This window comes from Aspergillus alliaceus (assembly GCF_009176365.1).
Source record: "Aspergillus alliaceus strain CBS 536.65 unplaced genomic scaffold BDW43scaffold_16, whole genome shotgun sequence".
NCBI lineage: Eukaryota > Fungi > Ascomycota > Eurotiomycetes > Eurotiales > Aspergillaceae > Aspergillus > Aspergillus alliaceus.
The window spans coordinates 135652-152410 of NW_022474699.1; the positions used below are offsets into that span (position 1 = coordinate 135652).

At 46.7% G+C, this 16759-nt stretch overlaps 7 protein-coding genes across 7 annotated transcripts; 4 read left to right on the top strand and 3 right to left on the bottom strand.

Annotated features, from left to right (window-relative positions):
* Positions 1–293: 293 nt before the first annotated feature.
* On the top strand, positions 294–2208 carry BDW43DRAFT_310133 (glycoside hydrolase family 1 protein; the record flags this gene model as incomplete). The annotated part of the gene is made up of 2 exons (XM_032046848.1): positions 294–460; positions 522–2208. The coding sequence occupies 2 exons, from the start codon at positions 294–296 to the stop codon at positions 2206–2208; spliced, it is 1854 nt and encodes a 617-aa protein (XP_031901304.1).
* Positions 2209–4249: 2041 nt separating this feature from the next.
* Positions 4250–5606, bottom strand: BDW43DRAFT_273256 (transcription factor domain-containing protein). Its single transcript, XM_032041605.1, has 2 exons — positions 5547–5606; positions 4250–5492 (listed from the first exon to the last, which is right to left on the bottom strand). Exon 2 carries the CDS (start codon positions 5424–5426, stop codon positions 4473–4475), a length of 954 nt encoding a protein of 317 aa, XP_031901305.1. The 5' UTR covers positions 5427–5492; positions 5547–5606; the 3' UTR covers positions 4250–4472.
* On the bottom strand, positions 5436–6912 carry BDW43DRAFT_55785 (Zn(II)2Cys6 transcription factor). The gene is made up of 3 exons (XM_032050234.1): positions 6395–6912; positions 5547–6269; positions 5436–5492 (listed from the first exon to the last, which is right to left on the bottom strand). The coding sequence occupies exons 1-2, from the start codon at positions 6549–6551 to the stop codon at positions 5575–5577; spliced, it is 852 nt and encodes a 283-aa protein (XP_031901306.1). The 5' UTR covers positions 6552–6912; the 3' UTR covers positions 5436–5492; positions 5547–5574.
* A 1313-nt stretch (positions 6913–8225) lies between these two features.
* On the top strand, positions 8226–8467 carry BDW43DRAFT_310135 (uncharacterized protein; the record flags this gene model as incomplete). Its single annotated transcript, XM_032046849.1, has 2 exons — positions 8226–8390; positions 8447–8467. The coding sequence occupies 2 exons, from the start codon at positions 8226–8228 to the stop codon at positions 8465–8467; spliced, it is 186 nt and encodes a 61-aa protein (XP_031901307.1).
* A 91-nt stretch (positions 8468–8558) lies between these two features.
* On the bottom strand, positions 8559–8936 carry BDW43DRAFT_310136 (uncharacterized protein; the record flags this gene model as incomplete). Its single annotated transcript, XM_032046850.1, has 1 exon — positions 8559–8936. One exon carries the CDS (start codon positions 8934–8936, stop codon positions 8559–8561), a length of 378 nt encoding a protein of 125 aa, XP_031901308.1.
* A 2100-nt stretch (positions 8937–11036) lies between these two features.
* On the top strand, positions 11037–12245 carry BDW43DRAFT_299543 (uncharacterized protein; the record flags this gene model as incomplete). The annotated part of the gene is made up of 5 exons (XM_032044737.1): positions 11037–11079; position 11141; positions 11192–11638; positions 11708–11886; positions 11932–12245. 5 exons carry the CDS (start codon positions 11037–11039, stop codon positions 12243–12245), a joined length of 984 nt encoding a protein of 327 aa, XP_031901309.1.
* A 2949-nt stretch (positions 12246–15194) lies between these two features.
* On the top strand, positions 15195–16759 carry BDW43DRAFT_273271 (uncharacterized protein). Its single transcript, XM_032041606.1, has one exon. The coding sequence runs from the start codon at positions 15670–15672 to the stop codon at positions 16045–16047; it is 378 nt and encodes a 125-aa protein (XP_031901310.1). The 5' UTR covers positions 15195–15669; the 3' UTR covers positions 16048–16759.

The following is a 16759-nucleotide window of genomic DNA, read 5'->3' on the forward strand; positions in this document are numbered from 1 at the left end:
AGTCCGCGTGGAATGTGGGGCAAATTGTGGGGTTTGGGGTAGTAATCTGGAGTGGCCAGGGGTTGTTTGCTTACGGGATATGCACACATCGGCTTCAACTCTACCCGTCGATCATTGCCTAGAGTAGTGGCGATGTCGGCCACAATACTAACGGTAGTCAAGGTGGAAGAATTTCAACGTGCGTGGGAGGACGATGCTGTACTTGAACCCATCTCGTGATATAAAGATGCTGCTACGATCCCGTGCCTCATTAATCGGCACACTCTACGACACCATCATAAACCAAAGTAAAGATGAGAGCTCCCTTGGCATGCATGACCGCGTTGGTGGCATTTGCTGAGGCACAGCAATTTTATATTACCGCTGAAGGTTATACTGAGCGTCCTCAGTGTACCCATGCAGTTCCATCGCCACAGTATCATTTCCGGCAGTTTTCTTATACTCTTAATGAGACAGTTCGGTATGTACCTTTACTTCCATTCGTCCAACACTATGATAGTGGCTAATGATGAGAATGCAAGTTATGCTACTTCGGTTCCATCGCCTACCACGACTGGTACATATGGGCCACCATATTCCGAGGCTGTCAAGCACCTCACTACAAGCCCAGTTACCACCACTTGGGGGAACTGGCTACCTAATCAAACCGTGGTCACTGCCACGGACACAAATGACCCATATGGCCAAGCGGCATGGTCCTCCTTATGGCTACAAGCTGGCCTGGAGAATTACACGACCACTGGGTTGTATTCCACCACCGTCAGCCCAACACCGGTTCCCAGTAGTGAACTAGTCCTACCACCACGGGACTACTTCAGACCTACAGATTGCTACAACTTCCCCGATGACTTTGTCTTTGGCGTTGCAGGAAGTGCGGCCCAGGTTGAAGGAGCCATGGGCTTGGAAGGCCGAAGCCCTACTATCCAGGAGAAGCTGGCGAACACCACTCAGCCGAAGAACTACGTGACGAACGAGAATTACTTCTTGTATAAACAAGATATTCAACGCCTCGCTGCCATGGGGGTGAAATACTATAGTTTTTCGATTCCATGGACCCGAATCCTGCCCTTCGTGCTCCCGGGCTCGCCGGTCAACGAGCAGGGCATCCAACACTACGATGATCTTATTAACACAGTACTCGACGCGGGAATGCTACCTATCGTCACTCTGCATCATTTTGACAGTCCGCTGATATTCGTGGCTAGCGACAACACTTCCGCTCATCCCGATATCGGCAACAACAATGCAGGCTATCAGAATGAGACCTTCGTCGACGCCTTTGTCAACTACGCAAAGATTGTGCTCACCCACTATGCCGACCGCGTGCCAATCTGGGTGACCTTCAATGAGCCATATCTTTACTCGTTCAACTTTACCGGTGCCAATAACGTTGTGCATGCTCACGCACAAGTGTACCACTTCTACCACGATGAGCTTAATGCCACTGGCCAGATGGGCATTAAATTCAATGACAACTTCGGAGTTCCCCGCAACCCTAGTAATTCCAGCGACGTCCTGGCCGCGAACCGATTCCAAGAAATTCAACTTGGCCTCTACGCCAACCCTATATTCCTAGGAGAGCAGTACCCGGACTCGGTCCTGAATACTCTTCCCGGTGCCAAGCCACTGAGCGAGCAAGACCTCTCGTACATAGCAAACACCTCCGATTTCTTCGGCATTGACCCTTACACTGCAACTGTGGTCTCCCAGCCCGCCGGAGGCATCGACGACTGCGCAACAAACAGTTCCACGGATAACTCCTTGTTCCCCTACTGCGTCGTGCAGGAGACCAAAAATATCTACGGGTGGAACATCGGCTACCGCTCCCAGAGCTATGTGTATATTACCCCTACCTACCTGCGGGAATACCTCAGCTACCTGTGGAATACCTTCAAGAAGCCAGTATTTGTGTCGGAGTTTGGATACCCCGTATTCAACGAGGCTGATAAGGGACTGTCGGATCAGCTGTTCGATACACCGCGCAGTATCTATTACCTCTCGTTCATGTCGGAGATTCTTAAGTCAATCCATGAAGATGGAGTGCACGTAATGGGTGCATTGGCTTGGTCGTGGGCTGATAACTGGGAGTTTGGTGATTACGCGCAACAGTTTGGGTTGCAGGTTGTGAATCGTACCACACAAGAACGGTACTTCAAGAAAAGTTTCTTTGACTTGGTTGATTTTGTTGGCGCACGAATGGGGAGTTGACTGGTTTACTCAGATGGTGATGTGAGAATAACGAGGGGAATTTAAGTTAAGATAGGGTGCGTGGATGTATGGCGTTCAAGTGATAGTGGATTCGCGTCCCTGATAGGGAATAAAGAATATCACCAGTCGTAATACTTCTTCCACCTGGCCCTCTATCCTCTATGTCCTCATACTCACCACTCATTCAGATATTGCAGCTGGGCCCGGCGCTAAGTCAGCCTTTATCGCTTTGTTATACCGAAGCTTCTTCATCTGCATCGAGGGATAGAGCTTGATTCGGCTTTCCCAAAACCTCTCTCACGCAATAGAAATTTAATCGGGTATGACCCAATCGTCTTGTTATCTCAATGGTAATGAAGAGGTCTGCAATGAGCTCGCCCATTGGTACTAAAAGTCACACGAGCGAGCTTACTGTGGTAGTTGCGGTAGCAGCAATTGCTGACTAGCTTTAGGTTTCGATTTCAAATGTGGTTGTCAATGCTGGGAATATACTGGGAACAAGTGGAGGGAATTGGTTGGTACATGGGCATGAGGGAGATAATGCGACGTTCTATCCGACCAACGACCGTACGTATGCATTCAGATACTACTAAGCATGCATCATAATAATGACGCCCTTGTTGAAGAGTTTCCAGGTAGGATGGAAAGATTAATAATTAAGTCATTTCGGGACGGACGACGGACTAACCAATTTGCTATCAACGCGGAACTTTTCAATGCATGTCTTGTAAAAATCAAAATCATCAGCACCGCCTGTGTCATTCGTCAACACCCGATGCGTTCGAGTATAGGTTGACCTGTTTGATGCTTTGCAGTACCATCCATAAATTCACCTGTAAGACCTTAATGTTAAACCTAACCAAAAATATGGCCAATTCTGTTCTGTTGGTGCGGAAGTTGCAAAGGGCAGCTCTAATATATAACAAGAGTGTGATCACATTATGAATCTCTTAGAGGCAAACTAATGTAGCTATATGATAATCTCTGGGAAGACACTTGTGTCCACTCCGGATTACTACGTGCAGGGCTATGACTCCCTCGCTGTTGACCGCATTCAGATCGGCGCCGTTGCAAGCAGGAGACGCGGCATCAATAAATTCCCCTGTGACACTGCAAAGAGAAATGGGATAATCCAGGGGAAATCTCCCTTATCAGACATGATGATCTCCTAGATTCTAGTACATGGTTCGAAAGTGGAGTTTGAGGGATAGTGGGTGCGTCGACCATGGACGAAGCTGGAATCTGCACCACATCGAGCGCAGAATCTACTCTTCTGGGAACGTCAGTTGGTAAACATACAGCTGTGCATGGTGGCTGCCTATGGACAGTGAGACTGCCGCTTGGCCGCACGTTCGGTACGGTTGGGTGACGTGAACCCTGAGAGAAAACAAGACTAACGTTGGAAGCTATGAGGGCACATCAGCCCAATGAAGGCATGACATGAGCCAAGTGAGGAGGAAAGTGAAACGTGACCGGTTGAAGAGGCTGCCAAGTCTGAGAAGCTGGTAGCGGACGGGGAGGAGCTATTGTTCGGGACAGTCTCGTAAACCAGCAGCATTAAGCTTCGAAGGGTACATCATGCAATCACCTGTCAGTATCGAGGTTCCGAACCCTCATGGAACTGGAGAAACGGGATTTTTAAGAAAATTGCGCTTGGTAGGCTTCCGTGTGTCACAATGCCAGCTCACGTTGCGTCCTCATCTGCGGCGGCGAGCTGACCTCTCTTGTTCTTCCCTAGGAGGTATATATGAAGCTGCAGGAACAATAGTAGCTGCGTTATAATAAACCCTTGTGGGAGAACCGTTTTGTGTTAGATATTAACCTTCCTATTCGATGTAACCCTATCCTGAAGGCAATAATCCAGGTGCCAACAGTTTAACTTTGCCGAATTCTTAAACACAGTTTCAAACCTGTAAAACGAAGGTCTAGAATACCGGCCCCAGATAGACCAACCATATGCGAGCAATTAATCGTTCCTAGTTAATATGTGTTAGCCGCAATCCCGGTTTGCTTGAGTATTGCTGTTCTGGTGGCTTCGCTACCTATTTATAGGGTCAGAGAGAATAAGAAGAGGGGATCGGAAGGCGGGGCCATGTCATTGAGCCTGCGACTAGGGAGGCTGGTAATGTGTTGGATTGGTAGAAGCAGAGTTTTCGGTTCTGTTTGTACGCCCTGAGGGCGGGACCAGTGGAATAAGATAGACGTAATTCTTGAAGGGCATATAGAGTTGGCATAATGGGATAAGAGTCATAACCGTCAAGAAACTAAGCAAAGCTCGTCTGCCAGCCAAGAGACTCCATCGCAGGTTCCCACTCGAAATGACCGACCCTCATGGCGTTGTCCGGTTCCATCTGCATGTCCCTGCGCTGCCAGACTAGTTCGACTAATGTCTGAGCTCGGGGGATATTCTCGTAAGGAGCCTTTTCTCTGGCGGCGCGAAATATTTCCAGAGCCCTGCTTCTAATCTCTTCGTCCCATGAGCAGCAACAAGAGGCAATGAAAAGAGGCCATAGAGGCCAGGAGACGGGCAGGTGATCTACCGAAGACACCACGCAGTTTGCGAGGCTAAGGATGCGGTCTACATATCGTGCCCTCTGGGCTGGGTCCTTGAGCCGCTCAACACTTGGGATTATGGTTGGGGTAAACCCGAGGAAGTGAGGACTAACCGCCTCTGACAGTAGAAGATATGCTGCCAGATGATAGGCCTCGCTTATGCTTTTCAGCAGGCGAAATTGATTTCTGGGCTCAGCAGAGCTACGGTCCGCATATAAGGAGACGGGAATTATCTGTGTTGTGGTAGCTAGACTTGCTTCCAGGGTTGCAATCTTATGCGCGATTGCGGCTTGTTTCTGTTCCACCACTGGACGGGGAGTGGACAGGTCCGAACATTGGTGACGAAGTACTTGGGCGTCGTGTCTGAGACTCAAAATATCATTAATGAGCAGTAGCATGTGGCTACTCAGGCCATTCCATGTATCAATCTCATGGTATGTGTCCACCGGCATCACTGTTGCGAGATACTTGGTGGCAGTCCATGACATTTTTTGATCACTCACCGTGCCTACTAGGGAGCTGTGGGCAGGGGAGCTGGCGGCTACCCCACTGGCAGAGGATATATCGTCAATTGAGAACAGCGATTTAGCCAACACCAGGTGGGAGGAGAAGTAACTGATGAAGAATTGCGGCACAGGGGGGGCGTTTTTACGGCCGCGGGCCATCTCTTCCACGACCAACCGGAAACAGGCGAGATGCCGTATCCAGGAACCGTCGCAGCTATTAGATATCTAATCACAGGGTTAGTGACGACCCCCAGGGCAACTCTTGAAAGCTGTAATTACAAGGGTGTTGTGATATAAGGTGGAGACTTTAACATACTGCCGAAGAGCACAGGAAGATTGTCGGCACCAACAAATCCTCCCAATCCAAATTGTCTTTCATTAAGGCCCTCCGTAAGCCCCTCAGCACCCTTGACCGGATTTGGATCTCTACCAGTTCAAACCTACCGTCCACCGACCGCAGGTAATGTGCACTGGCCATAAGAACGGCATAATAAGCTGTCTCACTCCGAAAAACGAGGCGCATCACCGTGTTGCGGAGAGGGTTGAAACGCTCATCATCGATCGTCACCCCGACGGTGCACATCACAGCATCGTAAAAGGACAAACACACATCGTCCACCCCTGGCATACCAATGCTCCATGGCAACACCGGTAATGGGCGCGAAATAGTCGTGGTGTTTTTCCAGTCCTCGTAGGGAGTGCAATAAGCGACACGACTACTGGGCCTGGCCGGTAGTCGACTATGGGGACCGGGTGGAGAGCAAATCGTGACGGAAGCGGCCTCGCGTTGCCGGAGGGCCGTGTCATTGCGTCTGGCCCGTGTCAACCGTTCGGGTTCTCCGTTGGTCGCCGGTGGGCACTGCAAGGAATGTCTCGTCGACTGAATGCCCGTTCGTCCATGACACTTCCCAGCCGTGCGCATCTCGTCCTCCCATTGCAGCTGGAGTTCGTAGCTACCGGGGTTTTTCGATCGCTGACAGCGCGTGCAGTTGGGACGACTCTCTATATCGACAGTGGATAAGCCTCTGCCCTTTCATCAGGTACGGAATAAGAAAGCTCTAGACAGAACCTGGAACCTTAGGCAGCACGTAGGAACAAGCAAAATACGAGAACAGACTTGCACGTACCATCGCACTCCACTTGCCTCCGTCGGCAGGTATTGCAGCCGTTGCGGCTTCGGACTTTCGGTCTGAGCGCTTCCAGTGACGATGCATCTGAATCAGAGGGCGGGAATGCGGGATCTGACTTCATGGGCCAAGTCATGAGCATGTCGTCATTCCTCATGGCAAGGAAGCTCGGGTCTTCCCTGTGCGATCCCCCAAGTACCGTGGAAGAAGTAGCGGCGACTCAGAAATCGAGGAAGCGGCAGGAATGTAAACACAGGATTTGAACAAGGGCTCTTGGACTGAGGCGGGATATGAAAATACCAGGAGATCCAGGCTAGTGGAGAGAGAAACGGAACTGATATGGAACATCACCAGTCGTATTTCTATGTCGTGAACACTCAACCTTCTGGGAGTTGATCATTGGATGATCGCTGATGGAGGAGACGCTCCACCTGGCCGCCATTGCAGACACTAAAACAATAGTCACGCTTGGGAAGGCCCCTCAGTGGACCCCCTTCAAGGACATCGTAGTGCTGACAACAGTGTTCTAGGCGTGGCTGCGGGTCTGGTCATTGCCGAAAGGGTATTCTTGTGGTAGCCGCGTGCAGTGAGAGCAGGAGATCAAGACGGTGAGAATAAACAGGAAAATATAACCAACAGGAACAGCTACTGGCATTCTCTATAAGCGACTCTCCCCGCCCCTTTCCGTCAGGTTATCCATATCCGCTGTTTGGTTTGTTCAAATAATGGTCGCTGACCATATATGTTTGCTCAAACCACCGCTACCAAGTCAGCTTTCGTTTCGAAGAACTTCATTGTTGTTATGCTATTTATTGATGGCTTGGACGACTGAAGAGTTGAAGCAGACCTGAAGCACCTGGGTAAGAGGCGACCTATTTGTTTAAACCAACCGGTTTATATTTGAATGTCCGGGGCGGAGAAAATGAATTGAACTAATACCGTTGCTTCGCGAGCAAAAATTCATAGTGCTCTCATTGGAAGCAGAGACGCATGGTACTGTATGTTTTCTTTTTCTCTTTTTTTCTATCTTTTCCTTTTCCATTATTTTCTTTGATTTTTTGTTGCTCTCTCTGGCAGGGAAAAACATATTAGGCAGAAACAATCTTCCGCCAGACTATTGCCTCTAGAAAAAATTACCGACATGAAACCCGCGTCAGTTTAACCATTTCAGGCATGTTTCCAGACTATAGTATCATCTAGTGGGATACAGCGTTGCAGGAACTGCTTCCTGAGGTTGGGTAGACGCATCAAAGGGCTTATGATCTGGACATTGGTGATGGTGGTGACACTAAACGAATGATTCTGTGCTGGTACATTATCAATGTTAGGCTGTTTCACTATACAGAACACTAATCTTGAGAGAAATTCTGCTTCGGTTGTTATTATCTCCTCGGTGCGGCATATTCCCATCGCTATGCCGAAATAATTCAACTCGGAGGTACCTCGGGAGAATTAGCGGGGAGGTATAAAAATGAGCACATTTGACAAACCCTACTAGCTAGTTTAAGTTGGACGACCATCAAGGTACAGCTTGATTGCCATCGTCTCCACCTGTCGAGACCCTCTCTTCAATCCCACAGACCGTATTGTCCCCGCCGGAGCACAAACTAAAATTTACGGGTCCTTTCGTTGTTTCACGCGGGGGCTAGAATCTGCAATATGTCTACCTGGGCCTTCGGGGATGGATATCCCCGTTTAGCTAGCACATAACCTCGTTCTCCCCAAGAAACGTTGGCTCCTGGCCTATATAAGATTTTTTCTTCCCCAGGAGAGTGCCTTCTGCTACAGGTACTTTCGCTTATCAACTTGAAAAACCAACATATTTTCCGATATGGTCCAGATCAAGGCAGCTGTCCTGGCTATCTTTTTCGCTGGCCAAGTGCTTTCCGAGTCTGTTGAACCTCAACAGGCCTCTGTGAGCATCGATGCAAAATTCAAGGCTCACGGGAAGAAATATCTGGGAAATATTGGTGACCAGTACACCTTGAACAAAAACGTAAAAGCACCGGCAACCATCAAGGCAGGCTTCAGCCAACTGACTCCGGAAAACAGTATGAAGTGGGATGCTACTGAGCGTGAGCAAAAATGTTTCGGGGTATCTAGAGTATTAGAAGCTAATTTGTAAATTAGTAAACCGAGGATAATTCCCTTTCACGGCGTCAGATTATCTGGTTTGTACCCTTCCAGACCACGGCTTATCGATATTCGTTGGTTGGTAGTAATTAATCCCTACAAACTTATCCGCCAGCGCCACACCCCGATCGAAAGGAACAACGGGCTCGTTGATCCCATGGGTCTCTCGATAAGCAATAGGATCATGGCCACCTTCATACCCACTAATCACGCCACCGTTCAAGACACTCACAGCCTTAAACCATTTAGCCTGCGAGCAAGCAAAGGCATAGCTCATTCCAGCGCCCCAGGAGAAACCTGTCGCACAGCGAGAGCTCTGCTTTATATAGAGTTCGATCTCAACTTGTTTTATGATGGTAACGACGAAAGCCACGTCTTCGCCGTTGGTGTTGACCGGCGTTCTAGACATTAGGGGCTACCGAAATTGCGCTGCGCCCGTGCTTCGAGGCTGTACGAGGGTTGGATGCAGTCGCCATCGACGACATATTTCATATTCCCGTCGCGCCAGTGGAAGGGAAAAGGAGGTGATGTGGTTTGTTTGAATCGTAGTTATCGGGGACTTTGAGGATGTACTCGCGGCGGATTAACTGGTGGGCGCCATTGACAAGAGTAGGCTTTTTACCACAGCCCGGAGAATTTGCGCCGTCGTCTGACATGAGGACACTAAGGGTCACGAAGCTATGGAGGAAGATGGATTGAAGCAATGTCTCTGACAGAATGATATTACAGAGTATGAGACTTTGCTAAGCCGTAGAGTGGTAAGGAATTGGATTGACAGCGGAACTGGCAGCTCTGTGATGACGGTTGTACATTTATAGGTGGTTGTGATTTAGCCGCCAGGTACTTTCCCGCAGAGATCCCTGCCCATTTAGAAACGGAGTTCTAGATAATAGTCGGTTGCAAAAGATGTGTGGTCTCCATTTCTTTGTCCTGTGCAAGTCTGTAAATCTCCGCTGCCGGCAGAAATCAGTTGAAGCTGTAGCCTGTTAATGCCTTCGTCTGGTAAACTCTGTATAGGAAACGGTACGACGTTGGGGACTGTTGCAGGATGACACCGTGAGGATACAGGAATTGCCAAGAGAAGAACACCTATCACGCCCTCTGGAAGCTGGGTCGAAGAATCGCAGAGATGAGTAGCCATGGGCTTTCATTTGGGGGGGGGGGACCGCGCATCTCGTCGGGATTTGCAGCTAGCGTTAGTGTTGGTCCTTCTTCGTAGAAGCCAAGTATGAATGGAGGACCCTGAATCAGGCTAGTTCCTTCATCCTGGTTGATGCACCCTACGAGGATTTCTGTGGCAGGAGGTATGGAGATTTAGTCAGGATCTTCCGATCTGCATAGGTTACCAATAGATGTGACGACCTGAGGTACCATCCAAACAAGCTAGGTTAGCATACCAAGATCCTATCGGCAATGGAGAACCATTTGCACTGCCGAACACGAGATTTGGCCCCTATGAAACTCGTTATCATGAACTCTCTATGGTGCGAAGTGACTGCCACTGAGTCTGGTTTGATTGATAAAGACTAGCCTACGCATTGTGGGGCCTATCCAACTTTAGTAAGGAATGTGTAAGGTGCTACGGCTAGCCAAGGTTTTCTAGACCCTGAGCGAACGTCCTTAACATCTTAACGTAGCTACATGAGGGTTTACAGACGGCCTATATTTGGAAGACATAGCTCCCTAATGTTCGGAACCGTCAAGTGTATCACCGCAACCATTGGCCCCCTGAAGATTGACCTCGCATTAATGTCAAATTCCTCCTCAAGTGACATGTGACTAAGACACCCGGTTGTCACAAGGCTTGCACTTCGATTCATCTGTTGGATAATGGAGGCAGTGCACATACACCGATCCATGTAAGGCCAAGAATGATATTAGAAATATTATATCAGGTGTTGGATAGAGCCAATGATGCAAGGGTAGTATTTACCCTTCGGGTTAGTGGACATTTGAACTTTAGACTTGGCATTGGCAGACTGTTGCATAGTGGGTGTGAGTCTCTGTCTCAGCGTCTCGACCATTTTTTTTTATGCGCTTCCTCCCTTCCCTGAGTTTATTCACAACCACCACAATGGTTCATTATGTAGTCCAAATTAGGCACTGTCCAGATAATAGCCAATGCCGTCTGAAAAGCGTTTCTGACCACGGGTGAATACGGTGTCCCCTCAAGGGAGTACTGAAGAATTTTCTGTTGTACCCACAGCTAGAATTATAGATCTTCTCCTTTGAAGGCTATCTCTCACCATTATATTTTTCTTCGTTCGTCTGACTTGACCTGTTATCGTTTCCTCTCTTGTCATTCTTGGAGTGACTGTGGATACATACCATCATTTGACTACGCTGAGAGTAATTAATGAACCATTCTGTAGATCAGCCCCTTAGTAACCAGGGTCAAACCCCTGGAAAGTTCCACTCTTTAAAATTGGCGCAGCGCTACGAAAATTTGTCTTACTATAACTGTTCACATATTAAATTTCATCAGCCTTTACTGCAGACTCTTATATTGATGTTGTATCACTCTTTTACAGCGTGCATCTTCTCGAAAAAAGGTACAGGCCGACCACCAAGTATGAGTTTTGGTTCAAGGACTCCTGGTCACTATCCTCCAAGTGTAAGCGCAGAGACTATATAGGAAGATAGTAATTGACTAACATATAATAGATACATTCTTGTACAATGGTTAGGTTGGGTCAATGATAATATAATTCAAGTTACCACATCTTACATTGTCCCGATTGGCATGGGTATTGTAACTTTTGCATGCATGTATGAAACGCTGCTCTTCCTAGATGCCGCCCACCACAAAAATAATATCCTACTTGCTGCTATTTGTGTTAGCAATGTCTGTGTTTTTGTGTATTCTGTCTTACAGTGTATGAAGATGCGTGAAACTACTCATACGCTGCAGTTTAACTATGATATCGTGGGTCGCCCTCTTGCAGATCCTACAAGAGATATTTGGATTTCGATGCAACCAGCTGAAATTTTGATTCCACTTGTTCTGGGCCTCGCTTCTCTCACCATCATACCTATTGCCTACAGGCTACATAAGGACTACGCCTGGGCCATCTATAAATCTATCTATGGTAGCGCAGATCTCAGATTGCGGTAAGTGAATCCATCCCCCTTCTTCCATCTTATGTCTAACATGCTATAGATTTACTTGGTCCTTGTCAGGTTTGACTTTTTCTTCCTAGTTGGTTTGGCTATCCAATATAACTTGATCGACGTCCATTTCCAAGAACCGGAGTACTCTCTTACTATGGCTATTATTCCGGCCACGATCTTGATTATGTTCTTTGGAACTTACTGTGTGAAGTCAGAGCTGAGACTCGGCATGGGTATTGTCGTTGTAAGTTCCTTATTGTGTTGCCTCCGGATCCATTACTAATGATATTCAGGTTTCCCTCCTCGGATTAATGGCCACCTTCTTAGTCGGATTATCATTTTATGTGGAAACGCCCAACGCGCCAACACTCCAGGCAAGGAGATGATGTTGCTTTTCGCTGTGGTGACCCTGGCGCTTATCGTGACAACTCTCGTGTGCACTATTCAATGCACCAGGAACTTTGGCAGCGGGCTGAAAAATGTCATTCACCAGGAGACTCAATGGCCGAGAAATTCTTACGTCTTTGAACGACTGTCCAGTCATGGTAATTCTTCGGCTGATACTCGATATGATACACGCTATAGCCCCCGACTCTCACTTGATTAGCCTGTGGTATTGGGATTTAAATAGTATATGACTCAGGTTCGACTCTGCCATAATATAACCAAACAATTTATTTATTTGTTGTCAACCCGACACTGTGCCTGCGGCTTATCCTCACGTTGGCAATCATAGAACACCGTGCATATTCACTAAATTAATCACCGGCAAATGTTCGCCGGAGTAGAAGTAGGGACATGGTATTTAACCAGTTCATAGTATAAGTAGAAAGAAGAATATAAAAAACCCAGATCTTGAATAATGGCTACCGGAAAGAATCTCTACGCATAGATAAATATATCAGATAAATAAAGCTTAGATATATTTAGTTTACTAGAGAATTAACCTAGTGTTAGGATATCCTTTTAGTAAAGATTATTAGATTATATATCTTTCTCTAGTATATAAGGTAAAACCTGTACTTACAGTTTCTGGTGTCTGATACTGTGTAAAGTTTCGTGTTTATGCAAGTTATATATACACGAAAACAGAGATTTTTTATTTCGGTGACAATAGTTAGTGGCTAATGGTCACGCCTGTTCTGCTATTAATGTAGAGTATTCATTTCCAGGGCTTGTAGTTATTGCATCTCTTCGAGTAGTTATAAATCAGGTCTATAGTTAAGATAACAGATCTTAACTGGCTGTAGGATATAAAGCCCTTGTAGTGATTGGAGTCTAGACAGTTACATATACAGAGCAGTATCTGTAATACGAGTCCAAGCTATATAATTGTCTTTAAGATCCAGGATAGCCAAGTTAAGCGTAGTGCCTTAGATTTTATAGTCAATTAAATAGAAAACAGGATAGATAGGGACCTGTTTTTGTTGGACTGAATACCCTTTTAGCGCAATCGAGACTTCTAGTGGAAAGATAGACAAGATATTAGGATCCATTGATTTAATCAAAATCAGCATAGATTAACTAGGGTTAGATAGAACATAGACTAGGAATTTAGAATAAAAGATATAGATTATTTAGCATGTGAAATTCAGCTATATATTATTAGTAGTATTTTTATTAACCAAGTTTAACGTCCATATCGAGCCGTTGACTATGACAGACACATGTGTCTGGGCAGTGGCCTAGGCCACTGCCTCTAACTGGTCCCTAGAGGCTCTACCAGCCCCTTCTATCGTTTGTGTGTTCATTCTGATCCTTTTCCTCGCCCGAGCCGCCTATCTGCGCCAGAGCCTTTGGGCTATGCCCTCGGTGTTCATTACCTGCTAGGCGTCATCTAGGTGTGCCTAGATTGCCCTTTCTACTATCCCTTTCCTTTTCCTTCTGCTTCTTCTACTAGCTTTAGGCCCATAAGCTCTTCTCTATAGGCCCTATCTATCTCCCTGGCTGCTTCTCCTGGGAAGCAACTGATATTTTTCCTTGCAAGAAAGGCCATTAGGGCCTTCGTGGCTCTCTGATCCTTAAGACAGCAGTGAAGAAATGGATGTACTTAGATGCAGTGGAGATTCTCAAGCAAGCGTAAGGCTCGATTCCCCTCCACCTTGTCCCTGCTCCACTGTTTGCTTCGTTTGCTTCCACACAACCGCAGTCTTGTTGTGCTTATCATATCATGGCTAACAACCACACGCGAAGGACGGGTACCATCCGTGTTCACGTGTTCTCATATATCATTCGTATAGAACCGTATGGGAAGGTTGAAGCGAAGGCGGATTCATTCGATCTGGACACCAAACCAACCAGTGCGATTGTGCCTATGCGACATGTTTATGTAGACTAATTCTGATGCTGGAGCCATGAAAGTCTTCAAGGATAACATGACCTCAGAGTTCAAGCGACATCAACGGAATCGATGGGAAATTATCAACATCTGGCGGCCATTGAAGCAAGTGCCGCGTGATCATCTGTCTGTGTCAGATTCCCTGTCCTTCCCGGGTGAGAACTTGATTGAGATTTGCGGTCGAGTCCCTGGAATGGAGGAGGAAGGCGACGGTGGGTCCACAAACGGTGCCGGTTTTGGAGTGCTCTATGCTACGTATTCAACAGGGTAGAAACGATACTATATGTCTGATATGAAGATCAAGTATTATGATTTAAAAAAGCGATGGCAGGGTTGCCAGGAGAACTTCTCTAGAGTGTTCGTTGACCCGATAGCCCAGAATATGCCCGAGGCAAGACACATTTTTTGTATTTTTAATTTTTTTTTATATATTTATTATATTTTTATTTTTGAAAATGAGCCTCTGGCGTGAAAAGAGACTGTTATCGACTATGACTAGAGACAGGCAAATGAATTATTTCAATACATATTGGACATCAATGAGTTCAGATCTGGCTTCTTCGCAACATTCTTAGTCGCTATACTATATGCACTAAGGCAGCAGCCATTTATTAACTAACTAATAAACCCTATTATGACAACTTTATATCCAGTATCAGGCTCTGGCTCTGTCCTGGGGCAGCGCCAACTCAAGCTTTGCTTCAAGACACTTGGCTATATAGACGATAAGACTTTTCTGGCATGTTGTATTTGCACAGATCTCGTAACTACTGAAAAAGAGAGAAACAGGGGTAGTGGTCAGCGGTTAAATATATTTACGAGAACGTGAAGATGCCATTCCATGACAGGGAGACAATTATGCATGTTCGCGGGGAGCAGATCACCAAAATCTGAGATTTCAACCCTATCCAGCTTAGGGCGGTTGCTATTGCCATGATACTAGAGACATGGTGCTGGACGCTAATGATCATAGCTTAGTCTAAAAGAAAGGGTGCATGTACAAAAAATTTATTGAGTTGCACGGAAAGGGGAATATGACCGCGGCCCGATTGTATGAATTATTTAAAATTAGGAATTTCGCATCCTCTGGATTCCTGCATAGTCCTGCACTAACCGAAAATAGAAGCTCCAGCCGAAATTCATAGAGGGTAAGATCAGCACAAATAGGTGCAGGACTCCCATGCCACAGTTAGAACGCCTGCGAGATATTAGGCGGTGGCCAGCCTGGTAGCGCGTTCATTCCTTGAATAATGAAGTTTAATACATAGTTACGGCATGTGCACTCAGGGCTGACCCGAGATTCCTCGGGGAATCGTCGGTGTATCGCTACGCTCCGTGAATTTAACTAATCTTAGGGTGCGACCATTGCGGATATCAAGACTGGTGCTGATCGGTGTCTAGTTGCTTATACTAAATCCTAGGACATCAACAATCCTATCTCCACCTTGCACAATTCACACTTAGCCAATATCCTACATTATCTGAGAAGAAAAACTTACAAAGATAAAGCGCCGTGGAATCACCTCTCGCCAGATTCGGCGAGATAAATTCAATTGGGCCTTCTCATGACGTCGCAGAAGCATACATATGCGCAGGGACTTCCACCGTCACGGGGAAGAATAAAATCTTACTCTTCGAAGAGTACTGAACGAAGATCGCAGACCTTCGAGTGGCCCATCGTGAGCCAGCCACTATGGTGATCCGACCACTTCGATTGGTCACTGTATCAGCATTAGGGAAGACCATACGGAGCACAGTGGTACTTTTGCTCGAGACAGCCAGTTTAAATCTATACCTATTCCTAGGTGAACTTGAGCTTGAGCGAGATAAGAGGCACTCAGGTAGACTGAGATCCTACTCGACTCTCCTGATATTGGCGCTATCTTCATTTACCCACCTTTGCTATGGTTGGTTACTGCTCAACTTCATTGCATGGTGCTTACTAACGACCATAACCGAAGGTTTTGTTGCAAAGGGAGATTCTTCTGCCTCCAGCACAGTCAACCTTGAAGGCTTTACAGGTACGGTGCTTGGGTTTTTTTGCCATAGAGGAAGACTCCTCTCACTGTAATCTCAGTCCCGAGGTCCGGCCTCTCCTGGAAGTTTGCCAGGCACTTAGGGAAAAGGGATTTGAGGAAAATGACATTGTTCAGCTCGCCGACAATGAATTGTTAGACGACTGTGTCCGACACATTTCGAATTGTCTCACGGATAATAGCTTATTCCTCTTGTCGCTCCTTACTTGGCACTTTGACTCGTCGATTGACCATTTGTCGCCAGTGCCAACGCCTTCCCGAGGGATCTTGCAATTCTTCGCGCAAACCTCGGACAATTATGAAGCCGAGTTCGAGACTCTTCAAGTCCAGTACAATCAGCGAGTAGGGCAGAGGATAAGGTTGGAAGACTTTAAGGGTAAATTTATGGCCTTGGTACACTTGCTCGAATCCATGTTTCAGAATGTATGGACGTCCATATAATACTCCGTGGCAAAAACTTATATTCCCACCGTCCTTGGTTTTTTCTTTCTTTTCTTTTCTCTCTTTTTTTTTTGGGGGGGGGGTACTGTATACCGGATTTCTCATAAACATAAAATCATTATTCTGTCAAATGTACGGTAATTCCTTTCGCAATCGTTGGAACAGAACATATGGGATAATTAATAAAAGACGGCTCAAGATGGGCGGTAATCCAGCTAGTGGAAGAGCTCTTCGAATGGTGATAACAGCCCAAGGCCCCGGGGCAAAAGTCTTCAAAAATGTTCGAAATCTGTGAGGCAAGGCAAG